The sequence below is a fragment of the Lampetra planeri genome, chromosome 9 (assembly GCF_965212315.1).
Source record: "Lampetra planeri chromosome 9, kcLamPlan1.2.h2, whole genome shotgun sequence".
Taxonomy (NCBI): domain Eukaryota; kingdom Metazoa; phylum Chordata; class Hyperoartia; order Petromyzontiformes; family Petromyzontidae; genus Lampetra; species Lampetra planeri.
The window spans coordinates 5,958,813-5,971,975 of record NC_136115.1 but is presented as its reverse complement, the minus strand read 5'-3'; the positions used below and the strand labels follow the sequence as shown (position 1 = coordinate 5,971,975).

Sequence of the window (13,163 nt, the reverse complement as noted above, 5' to 3'; positions counted from 1 at the left end):
AACCAGCCCCTCCCCACCCAGCCCCTCCCCACCCTCCCCACCCAGCCCCTCCCCACCCTGCCCTCCCCACCCAGCCCCTCCCCACCCTCCCATCCCCACCCAGCCCCTCCCTCCCCACCCAGCCCCTCCCTGCATGACGGACACAATAATCCCCTGTGGGCTGGTGTAACCAGGAGGTTCCTACCAGTATTAATTAGCGTGTAATAATTGCCTAACTTTGCACAAGACCACCCTCGAGTAATAGGTAGGGACATGCGCGTTGTATAGCTACACTGCACTGTGTTCACACTTTCATATGCAGTGGAACTTCTCTGATCTGTGACCAAAGAGGAGTAACCATGTCGGGCAGAAGCAAATGATTTATAATTATGATTTTTAAAAAATACTCTTATTCCCAATGCATTATCTGTGATACCATGGCTCTGGATAGCAGAATACATTCATTGGGTTACTCTTCTCAGAGGTATAAGTGCAGCCCTGCAATCGCCTGCTTAGACTACTGCTCGAAGGGTCTCCACCACAGGGAGCTCTTGGAAGATGTGAATACCCACGCTTTACCCCACCACATGCAAGCTTCCGACTGACTATAACTGTGGTGTATCCATTTATATTGCCCGGTGGAACTTGTCAATCGTTTAAAATGCCACGACAAGAGATCGATCCGGTGACCTTTAGTCCAAGACCACACACTATTACTGGCAAGTGCCGTTAATTTAAACAAATTCAACCATTAAAACAATGCATCGGTCCCAATAAATTAGACAATATAGGAAACTGCATCTGACCACAAGCATACACTGTAAAAAGACTATTATTGTATAATATTCGTGCTAATACATATCCCTATCTTTATTCATTGTAAATTATAAATTGAAAATGATTCAATCTTATTTTGTAGTCGGTTTCCTTGAAAATAATTGGAATGAATCTTATGGCTAATGGGAGGAGGCCAAAGCAGAGGATGGCAGCGAAAGAGATGGCGAGAGGAATAATTTTGGAGGGAATTACTGGACAGGAACAACTCAGAGAGAGGAAGGAATGGATGAAAACTTTTACTCAGTAGTGAGAAGTGAAGAAACCGTACGTAGCCAACTGCGCTAATCAGAGGTGCAGGGGAAGGACAACAAACTAAACACAAAAAGCGGCTCTATCGTACGTTTACCTGCCTGCAAAAGGTTTTTCACGAAATCAAATCATCAAATTGCGTGTGGGTGGGTGACAATCGGGGGCATAATCGTGAGAAGAGAGGGGTGGAGGGGGGGGAGGGCCCTTACCTTCGGTGACGATGTCGGTGATGGTGGCAACGAAGCTCTCTGGGGCGCTCTCGCAGGACAGTATCGTCCACCGGTGAGACACGTGCAGGGTGGCGAGCAGGCCTTGGGCGTCCTCTTCACTCACCCCGCACAGCAGCAGCAGCACGCTCTTGGGGGGCACCAGCAACTTGAGCAGGTCCCTGATGGGGACAGCAAAGGCATGGCGTCTCAGCACTCAAGGTCAGAATCTCATAATCTGTATTTATCTTTCCTGGGGGAATCCGATGAGTTCTAAAGCTCTTTGTCGCAGATGTCCAGTAGGGGTGAGTCAGAACGTTGCAACAACCAACGATACGAAAACACGATAGGAGTGTAAAGTATAGGAAAGGTAAACAAATCATTTAAAATATATATGCAGGAGCATGTTGGTTGACTAGTAATTAATTTGGGTTTACACCCTGATGCAAATGCATTCTTAACACCGTTAAGGAACGTGACTAACGGGGCTTAACTTAACAATGACATTTCTATGCTAAGTGGATTCCTCCACCCATGTTGAGGATTAGGTATCTCGTCAAAGAGCATAAACCATCACTGGCATCGCTTGCTATCAGATGCCCTTCTGCAGCCGTCTGGAATGCTCTTCCTACTGAGATTAGAAAACCACCGGAGCTATGTCCTTTTAAAGTTAGATTGAAAATGCATTTCTTTAGAACTGCTTTTTTGTGTTTAATTTGTTGTCCTTCCTCCGTACCATCGATTAGCATGGTTGGCTACGTATGCTGCAAAAACACATTCCTGCGGAGGGAGCTGGTAGGAACGTTGGGTTGCTCGGTCAATGGCCAGGGTCAACGGCGGCGTGGTGTATTCCACAAATATGGCCGACTGCGAGGGCGGGCACAAGCCGGCGTGAGTAGGTTAAACGTTGAGTTTTATAAGGGCACCACGGGGTGACCAGCCCCTCCCCTCCCCACCCAGCCCCACCCCTCCCACCCCCACCCTCCCCACCCAGCCCCTCCCCACCCAGCCCCACCTTCCCCACCCAGCCCCTCCCCACCCTACCCAGCCCCTCCCTACACGACTGACGGACACAATAATCCCCTGTGGGCTGGTGTAACCAGGAGGTTCCTACCAGTATAAGTTCGACATACATATCAGACTGACTTTATCATCTCAATAACTCTGTGTTCGATCACCATTATAGAGGTCAAAATGACTCCTCTTGATCGTTCTTTCCTCACACTGACCGAGTATGGAATTTCCTCCCATTGCCCCTTTTCCCCAGGCTCTTATAACCGTGCACAATTGGAGAAAATCATTCATTATTATCTCATGCACCTTCAACAAGTGATGTTTCTGGCTGACCTCTCGGCATGTTGGGCCTTTGGGCCTGAACTCATGGCAACAGTGACACAAAAAAACGCACGTTTACCTTCCACAATGCAGTTCTGCAGTTTGTCAATTTAGAAATATGTTTTAATTTAAATCAGCGTGTGTATCCGTCTTGGATTTTTGCTAATTTATTTGACACTTTCTCTTTAAAAAAACGCTCTTATTTCAGCTTCTTCAATTTGATTTAAGGCACAAGTCCGGTCATTTCTCCCGACACTCAGTTGACGTTGCTGCCATCTCTCTATGTTTCTATTCCGAACAATGGTCACTGTCTGTTTTCCTGTTCTAAGATAGATGAACTGAGTGCTGGGTTTTGGATTTATGTTCTCTATCTATTTTGCAGAAGGTCCATGACAAAGGGCCAACTCCTCTTTTTGAGTCCTGATTGTTGTCATTTATACAGAGGCTGGTAGCGTTTGGAGTGTTTTAACATTTGCTACATCAAGGTCATGTTTTGATCAAAGTGAGTGATAGGTGATCAGGCACACTGCAACATCCACTCCTCCCTTGAACGCTTCACAACATAAAACAGCTGTTGAAGAAACAAGATCAGCTGTGTTAACATTTCTACCGTGCAATATTTTTTTCAACCCAATTCCTTCTGGAAGAGGTTTTTCACCTCAAGGGTTGTTTTACCTGTAAAATAAAGGTGAAATAAATAAAGTATCTTGAATAACAACTTGGTGATTTTTTTGTTGCATCCAGACATTGATCAACAAATCAAAATGCGCCTTTCTAGGCTATGAAAATATTCACAGCTTCTGTAGTCATGAAGTGTATATGCTCTGAAATAATATCTTGTTGCCTAAGTGTAAATTATAAACTCAATTTCAGAAAGAAATAATGAAGGCATATATAATAGGGCAATTGAGTCACCTTTCATGAAATCCGAGAGGGGTGCCCACAGATAAATAAAAAGGCACAGCAAATGAAAAAAGTATACACAAAAAAATATTATATTTACTGCTTTTCGTTTGTTTTCAAGTTTTGCCATTTTTTTCTCAGACATCTCCAGTGCAGCGGTGTACACAACCAAACAACAACAGTGAATAAAAGGGGCAAACAAAAACAATCTGACTTGAGGTGAACATGACCGAATATAACCATGGCGTCTGACATGAACATCCCCTGCACTGAGCGTGTTGTTTGCATTCTTGTGTTTTCTGTGATGGTGATGTAAAGCTGAAGTCAGCACTCGTGCGATATGTTGTGCTGCCTAGACACAACGACAAATTAAACGCCAAGAAAATAACGGATTATTTACAAATGTATGCATTAAAAAGATATGGAAACAGAGTGCAACTCCTGCATAAGTTGCTATTGCAGTACTTCAAGCGACTTTATTTCTTTATAATCATGTGAATGTCCAATAAAACACGGTCAATATTCTGGTCAATGCACACAAGGAGCTGCTATTACAGTGTATAAGACCATTAATTTCTGCTAATTTTCACGTTTGATATTCAGGGTGTTGCATTTCCATACAGCAGTCCCACACCTTCAACGGATGTCACCAAGTCTTTAACTTCTGGTTTCGCAGCCCAACTTGTTCAAACTTTACCGTGGTGACAAGGCAGCCGTGGAACTTAAACCGGTGAACCCACAACAAACTGCCTCAGCGACGAATGCGGCGCTACCATTATGAGCATCGGTGATGAATCCACTGGTGGATAAAGGCCTTCCCCAAAACCATTGCCAATGTCTCGCAGTTCTGAAATGTATCAATACACCTACCACTTGCAACACAAGCCGTTTTCATCACTCCACTTCCTCATTGTGCTCTCAGACACGTTCCGTTCCTTGGCTAATTACTGTCGTCCATTAACCTTTCTAGTTGATGTGTCCTGCCGAGCCCACTTATTTTTCTCAACAATTTAAACTATATATTTAACCTGTGTATGTTCCCTAAACCGTGTGTTCCTCTTTCTGTGTCAGTGTAAATTCAAGCACGCATGTCGTACGCAGATTTCAAACGTTATTCTCAGGGCACATTTGTAAGTTACTTTTCATTAATTATCAAGTTCAACTCTATATAAAAGCACTCGGACGTGCTCTAAACCACCTCTTATATAAATGTCATTTTTATTCTGGTCCGCCTGAAATGGCCGTGCTAGGTACACGACCGTTTGGCTATAAATCGATTTAATTTACAGCATTGTCGTTATTTTCCTTAGCACAGTACAATTCTGCTAAGCTCCAACGATACATGCTCTTCTGGATACACCGTGGTCCTTCTAAAAGCAATATATTTGTTTTTATCTTGGCCATAGAGTTAGGAAAGCACTGTGTTTCCTGAACGAATTCATAAAACACGAAGGCAGAAGCACATTTAAACATTGTGCAATTATTAATGATAGTTAAAATTTGAAAGAGTAAAAATTGTATCAATAAAAGTACCCCTCAATGCACAACATAAGCGCTTCAACATACGCATGCCTCTCCAAAGGCCGTATCAACTTAATGGCAGGAAATATAAATGAGGAACTTTGTTGCCATATGGTAAGTGAAGCATGCAAATGTGTACATGTTAAGCACTGAAATTCAAAGGGGACAAGAAAAGAATTGGACGAGAAAAACTGTAATCCAAGACGGCGCACGAACTACGGCTGTATCGTGAAAGGCAAACAGGTGGCTGAAAATGCACTGCTGTCAGAAGAAGGGGGTGATAATCCCTGAATCTACGACTTGCAATCGAATACCAAGCCAAGAGAGTGAACAACGTCTGGAAGATGACCAAAAATCTAAGGGGAATGCAGCAACACAAAACCAGTTATGGTTTCAATATGTGGCCGCCTCCATCCACAATGGCCGGTAAATGAATGCCAATAAATGATCCGATGGTCGTGGCAGGCCACGTACACCGAATACCAAAAGGTTGAAAAGTACAGCAACTGATTTGTGATTTCATTTGACAAATGTAATTACGGTAACATTACAGTCCGTTGAGATACTGAAGGTCCTTCTACACTGGTGGAAAAATGAGATGAGTAATGTACTGTATATACCGGACTATATTTAAAATAAAATAAAAATGGAAATAATTAACTAATGCTACTCGATTCTTTTTTTTGAAGTGCACTGCAGAACCCTCTCAACCCTTCATAAAAAAAAACAACTGCGACTGGGAGATTAGCAGCTGCTCCCCTCCGCACCACCAGCAACACGAGTTAACCGGTTTAGATTATCACGCTTAAGGAAAACAATCTGCTCCTGTTTTTTTTTTGCTGTAAATGATTAAAGTGAATCGTAGAATAGGTTAAAGGAAGGCACGTTATTGCAACAAATGAAAAATACTGTACAGAACTAGAGAGGCCACCATCGACTAATTTTACAATAATCAAAATTGGAGGAGCATCTGAAATTATTTACACTTACAGATACAATCTTTAATGTTGTATCTCACTTTAACAGTGTTACCTTATGTGAACGGTGACACGCAAAAAAAACCTACTGAACGCTATGGCTTTTTTTTACAAACACATGGCTCAGATAGATTAGAACACCCACAATGGTGCCACTTTCAAGATATGAACCCAACCAATCGTGCTTAAACGGGTACCAGGCTTTAAATGGCATTGGCGATCATATCGAAAAGCCACAATGAAGTACACAAATATCAGTCACCATGAAAATGTGATTAAATGTGTGACGTGCATCTTACCAAAAAAACTATTTGAATAAAACAATCGCAATGGCCCTGTAAAGAATGACCATTGCCCAAAATGTGAGCCCATCGAATGTTACCGAATGTTTTCATTTGTGCACCAACACGATCCCTTAACGTTTTATTAATGTATTTTTAATACATTCCGTACCATGATTTTAGAGGAAAGTCAAAAGTTTTAAGTGACCAACAACTGAACCATGCGACTATAACCTCATTCCTACTGACCGGATAATCCCAAAACCACAAAGAGTTATCCTCACGTCTGGTTAGGCTTAACAAGGATACACAAAATCAACATTTACAATTTGAGTACGACGTTTCGCCAATAATTACAAGCAGCATCGTCAGGCTACAGCCAGAGTTGAGCAATCCTCCTGTTTTGGTTGTAAATAACACTCTTCTAATTTGAACAGCAAAATAAAAAAACAAGGGTGTTTTAATCTTGATTTAAAGCTTTCGTGACTGCAGGGATTCATATTCTTGGTTCTTTCGGTAAAGTCACGTAGAAGGGAAATAATAAAATAATATTAATATAAAACAAAAACAAATTATCACGACGTTTCGACTGCAACACAAGCAATCATCACACACGCTTTCGCGACCAATATTATCCATAAGACGTTTTTTTGGGTTAGATCCCGTAAATAGATAAATGTGTCAAACCCGCCACCACCGTTAAACCTGCCACCAACACAACTCTGGCTGTCACCTGATGATGCTGGTTCTAATTACTGGCGAAACGTCACCTTACTCAAATTGCAAATGTTGTGGGTTTACTCTCCAACACACCGGTGTGCTGTACTAGTGTAGTGCCGTAGGTAACGAATTGGCACGTTTTGTTTACGTGACAAACCTTACTAATTGGCTGTGTCGGGTGGTGGCGGGTTTAACGACACATTTATACTTACGCGATCTAACCCAAAAACCTCTATTATGGTGAGGGTGTTTAATATAACGTAGTAACTTCACAACAGGTAACTGAAAGTACACTTTGAATGTTGCATTGTTCAAAATTTCACATTTATTATATTAATCGTTTGGGCAGGAACATCTCATTGTATCATTATTTCCCATATCAAAGTATTTCAATTGTAAATGAAAATCAATGCAGAAAAGAGCCTCTGTCTGACAAAGCACCATTTCATCTCTCTTGGTTTCTGTAATCCTTTGTTACTACAATCAGCACTTTGTTAGTTAGTATCACAACATGATGGGAGTCTGTCATCCTATGAAAAATGTAATCTTAACACTGCACTGTGGTTGGCTAATGGTCACTGTCATTGCAGAGGATGGATTATAAAAGTGTGCTCAAGCACAGATCAGTGATATACGTTGTTGAAAATAGAAGCAATCTGGCAACGAGTGGAATTACTGATAAGCCAGTACATCAACAAATGACTGTACTGTATTCCAATACACATCAGTGAATAAAAATACATTTTATTTCCAGAAGCGTTTTAATTGAAATGTGATACAACATCAAATTCAATTCAGACCTCATTGTAAACACAATTAGTTTGTAATAACCGCAGTCAAATGATGTGTTTTGAGGGTATCATGAAAGCAACTGCTTTTAATGCAGATGGAGGAACACACAAGGCCTGATTCACGGTGCATTTTTACTTTAACGTTTTTTCCCTTCAGAATTCATAACATAAGGTGGAAATTTCGACATTCCGTCGGAATTTCCACATGCGTGTTCCCACATCATTCATTAAGTAGTTTTTGGCCCGATTCACACAGCTAATCAGTATCGGGGGCCGTATTGATGTCTGCATGTTCGCCTCACTAACGCGCCAGGAAAGCCAATCGTGCTCCCATCCTGATCCACCCATCCTTATCCTCCCAAGCGCACACCGCACCACGAACCATTTCGGAAGTTCAGATGGAGTATCCGTAGGAAGATGCTCAGTACTGTGCAGGCAACTACTGATTTTTGTCAGGGCCAGGAATCAAACAAACTTGGAGGTGACCAGGTTCGTACCACAGTGTAAGAGCCACTGCGCCACCATTCGCCACATATACAGAGATCAAAGGCACTGTCTTGATAAAGTGGTGTAAATTACATTTTCAATGATGAAAACGGACAGTAATAGAGCCTACAAGGACGGCACGCCTGGATAACAGAAATGCCTAAATCGATAGTCAACATACTGACAGCCAACGGCTGTTTACCCCTTTGGTCAAAGCAAAAACAACTCGAGGACAAATGTACAGCTTTGTTCCAAATCAACTGCTGGAAGAAAGCCTCCCTACACAATATAAATTGTGTGTATGTTGCTTGACCATACTTCGCCATGCTGACCAATGTGGGTTCGTAAAAGGGGAGGGGGTGTCAAAGGACAAGATCAGTTATCACTCACGACTTATGTAAACTGCATCTGGGAATCAAACTCAAGAGTGCCAGCTTCGAAGCATAGTTCTCCCCTCCTCGTCCCACCATCCAAGTCCACCACCTGTGGCTTATGTCTGTGAGGTTACACGGGGAACTGTTTGCGTGTGCGTGCATTGCATGTCTGAACCTGTCTAAGATTATACTCGTGCGTGTGTGCATGTATATGTGCACCTGTGCATGGGTGTAGAGGTGTTTGTGTGTGTAACGTGTGAGATCTAGTGGTTCGTACACCGCACTACGAATCCCACGACTTGGGTTTCACTGCCGGCCATTTTGAGCGCATTCAGAATCTGCTCTGAACATCTCCTAGGCCGACTCAGTCCTCATTGAGTCGCTGGTGCAGTGCTCCTTACAATCCCCTCATATTTTTGAGGAATGGGTTGGTGGATATTCTGGAGATGTATAAAACATCTCAACCCCCTGGGTTGCTGGATAGCCCGGGGGGAGGTAATTCTGCATACAAATGGATGCTTGAATGTATCTGTGCTTCCGAGTGTTGCTCCATTTTATGCCTGTTTTGTATTAGGGGTGTTCCGTGCTTCCTCCCACGTGCAAAAAACACACTTCACAAATTTGTCTTAGGACTCGGCGTGCCTGTTCCAGGAACACTACCTCTTTTGCATCATCTACATATTTTTCATCGTTGGGAGAAGCAAAATCAATATCAAGGACACGTTGTTTACAGTATCGTCGTCTTCATTTATCACCTTCATCAGCTATGTCATCATCGTCGTCATATGTGTATAAGCCATGATATCATGCTGGACTAGAGTGTGGAAGCCTAATTCGCATTAATTATCACGTTGGACAGAGGCCAAGTGACTAATGGACCGAGCACTGCACCTGCACACTAACTAGCCTCTGGAGATCATAGAAAAGCAAAACAACAACTATCACGTAATAAAAAAAAACCCAACTATCACGTTTCAAACTGTAAATATATAGGAAAAGAGCTAACAATTATGCAACCATTATTGCCGAGGGTCAAACACTAAAGGTCCGGGTTCGCGTTGGAGTGACATTTCCAGGAACTACGTTTTATTACCGCCGTGATTTCCGAGATCAGGGAAGTTCCAACGCGTCATGCCTGCAATCGTGTTGGCTTCTTCCCTGTCCACCATTTATCTTCTGTCGTGAACATTTCGAAATGTAAACTTTTAATTTCAGATCTTTATTTTGTAAATGTCAGTGATGAGTGCAACAATGCTATGTTTGTATGTATGTTGAACTTCTCTCGCACCGTATGTAGCCAACAGTGCTAAACAGATGTGTAGTTGTGGTGTCTGTGTATCGTGTAAGCGTAAAAACAGATGGCACAAGAAGTTTATTTCACAATGTGACACTGTAAATGAACATAAAGGCGACTTGACCGATATTTAAATCATTCCTCTTATTTAAATGAAAACAGAGGAAAACGCCCGATGTGGCTGCATTAGGGAGAAAATTAACAGCATTTGGTGACTAATACATCTTGTGTATGCTATCAGTAGCACAACAAAGTACGATAAAATACCTTCATCATAACACTTCCACCACCTAGTTCATGTACCGAACGTAATTCCATAATCAGACCTTCACATGCAAACGTATAATGTTATTGCATATAAGGTAAGCCAATTATTGAAAATTAGATTTTATTCTATTTTCATATTAAATGTGTGTATAAATCAGTCTGGTGGGAGCCTTGCGACTGCACAGTCTGTGTATGTGTGTTATTTCATGCGTGGTAGTGCAGCAGTTAGCGTGCTGCGCTACGAACCCGCTAACCTGGGTTCGATTCCTGCCCACAGTCAACACCATTGGCGATTATTTGAACCGCTCCTGGGCCTCCCCTAAATTGGGTTGACTCAGCCTCAAATGAGTACCTGGCGTAGTGTGTAAACATCGCAACTTGGGAGACAAAGGCTGGTGCTGACCACCCAGCTCCTCGTATGCCGCAGCGCCGGCCTTTATAGGTGCTCGCAAACAGCACTTGCTCTTACAGTCTGTTAAGGCTATATGGGAGATATTTGCCTTTGTATTTCATATGCACACCAGGCATGTATGGCAATACTGAACAGTTGTGTGCTGTAACCATGAGTGGATTATTTAAAAACGATGACAGTATTTCAATTTCAAATCTGAGCTTCCATTGTGGCAGAGAAAAACACATTCTTAGTAGTAAATAACTCAAAAGTGAAAGGATTCCATTTTATTGTAAAAAAAACGAATTTCCATTTAGTCCAGTCATTGATATATTTCCTGAAAATTTTAATCTGAAGTGCTCTTGTCCCAGTTACATTTGAAAGCCGATTTAAACTGCCTCTCACGCGAACATGACTCCTTCATGAAGGGTATCGTGCTGGTCAATTCTAACAAAAGAGCATTTTCAAGTGAGAGTGATGAAGTTAAAACTGGCAAACAGCTCTGATCGAAAGAGGACTAGAATAGTAGCTATGAGGAAGAAGGGATATTCTCAAGCGGTCAATCAAGGGTAAGGTAAAGCAATTAGATCTTCAGATGAACCAATTGCTTCAATTTAACACGTAGGCTTTCGCGACCAATATTGTTCATAATCAACGATTTTTGGGTTTAGATCGCGTTATTTATAAATGTGTCGTAACCCTCCACCACCCGACACGGCCAATCAGTAAAAAAAGTGTCACGTTGACAAAAGACAAATAGTTCACTGCTTTAGCCCACCGGTGTGTTGAAGCGTGAAACCACAACATTTACAATTTGAGTACGACGTTTCGCTGGTAATTGCATCCAGCATCATCGGGCAATTCGCCAGAATGGTGAGGCTCTGCTGTGTCTCCCGTTCTTATATAGAGCAGCAGCAGGGTGACGTCATCATTAACTCATTAACTCATCAGGTGCAAAGATTTGAGGGGGGGGGTTATTGTAATTATATACTTGATTAGTAATAAGGCTATTGTTACGATGCGAGTTGTAGATTAGTAATCATTTGGAATGTGTTCTATTGTGATTATGCTACATTAATAATCAGTTAGTGCTTGTTTCCCTTATAAGGAATTGTAATGCATCTTATTTAATAATACGCTTCCAGGCCGCACTAAGCCTGTAGCTGTCTGAGCGATTAAAGTTATTTCTGTTTCTCTCAATCTCAATGGATTCTCTAATTAGTCTTTGCCAGTAGTAACTAGTTTTACACAACACTTCAACGTTGTCAAAATCAATTGAGTGTCCCTGTTGACAAGCATGTTCTGCCACTGCCGACAGTTGTGTTTGCGATAGTTTAATATTTCTCTGGTGTTCTTTTAGTCTTACACTAACGTTACGCCCTGTCTGTCCAATATAGCATCTGCCACATACACAATTAATCCGATATACACCTTCTGTTGATAATTTAGGTAATTCGTCTTTAGTGCACGTTACTAATTGTTGAATTTTGTGTACTGTACCAAATCTTACTGTAATGTTTTGCTTTTGCAAAACACGGGCTAATTTGTCAGTTACTCCTGAGATAAATGGTATTTTTATTGTTTTAATAATCTGATCGCTTTCAGCAGTGTTGCTTTGAGCACTAAATGCCAAATCACGATCGCAAAGCAACACTGCTGAAAGCGATCAGATTATTAAAACAATAAAAATACCATTTATCTCAGGAGTAACTGACAAATTAGCCCGTGTTTTGCAAAAGCAAAACATTACAGTAAGATTTGGTACAGTACACAAAATTCAACAATTAGTAACGTGCACTAAAGACGAATTACCTAAATTATCAACAGAAGGTGTATATCGGATTAATTGTGTATGTGGCAGATGCTATATTGGACAGACAGGGCGTAACGTTAGTGTAAGACTAAAAGAACACCAGAGAAATATTAAACTATCGCAAACACAACTGTCGGCAGTGGCAGAACATGCTTGTCAACAGGGACACTCAATTGATTTTGACAACGTTGAAGTGTTGTGTAAAACTAGTTACTACTGGCAAAGACTAATTAGAGAATCCATTGAGATTGAGAGAAACAGAAATAACTTTAATCGCTCAGACAGCTACAGGCTTAGTGCGGCCTGGAAGCGTATTATTAAATAAGATGCATTACAATTCCTTATAAGGGAAACAAGCACTAACTGATTATTAATGTAGCATAATCACAATAGAACACATTCCAAATGATTACTAATCTACAACTCGCATCGTAACAATAGCCTTATTACTAATCAAGTATATAATTACAATAACCCCCCCCCTCAAATCTTTGCACCTGATGAGTTAATGAGTTAATGATGACGTCACCCTGCTGCTGCTCTATATAAGAACGGGAGACACAGCAGAGCCTCACCATTCTGGCGAATTGCCCGATGATGCTGGATGCAATTACCAGCGAAACGTCGTACTCAAATTGTAAATGTTGTGGTTTCACGCTTCAACACACCGGTGGGCTAAAGCAGTGAACTATTTGTCTTTTGTCAACGTGACACTTTTTTTACTGATTGGCCGTGTCGG

General features: G+C 41.6%; 1 protein-coding gene across 5 annotated transcripts in view; it reads right to left on the bottom strand.

Annotated features, from left to right (window-relative positions):
• Nucleotides 1-13,163, bottom strand: part of LOC144720623 (phosphoinositide 3-kinase adapter protein 1-like) — a 165,115-nt gene that overhangs the window by 145,862 nt on the left and 6,090 nt on the right. For all 5 annotated transcript variants that reach the window (XM_078597496.1, XM_078597495.1, XM_078597497.1 and 2 more), the window contains exon 3: nt 1,275-1,453. In XM_078597496.1, coding sequence (XP_078453622.1) covers nt 1,275-1,453 — 179 coding nt within the window. The remainder of the gene's footprint in view (nt 1-1,274; nt 1,454-13,163) is intronic.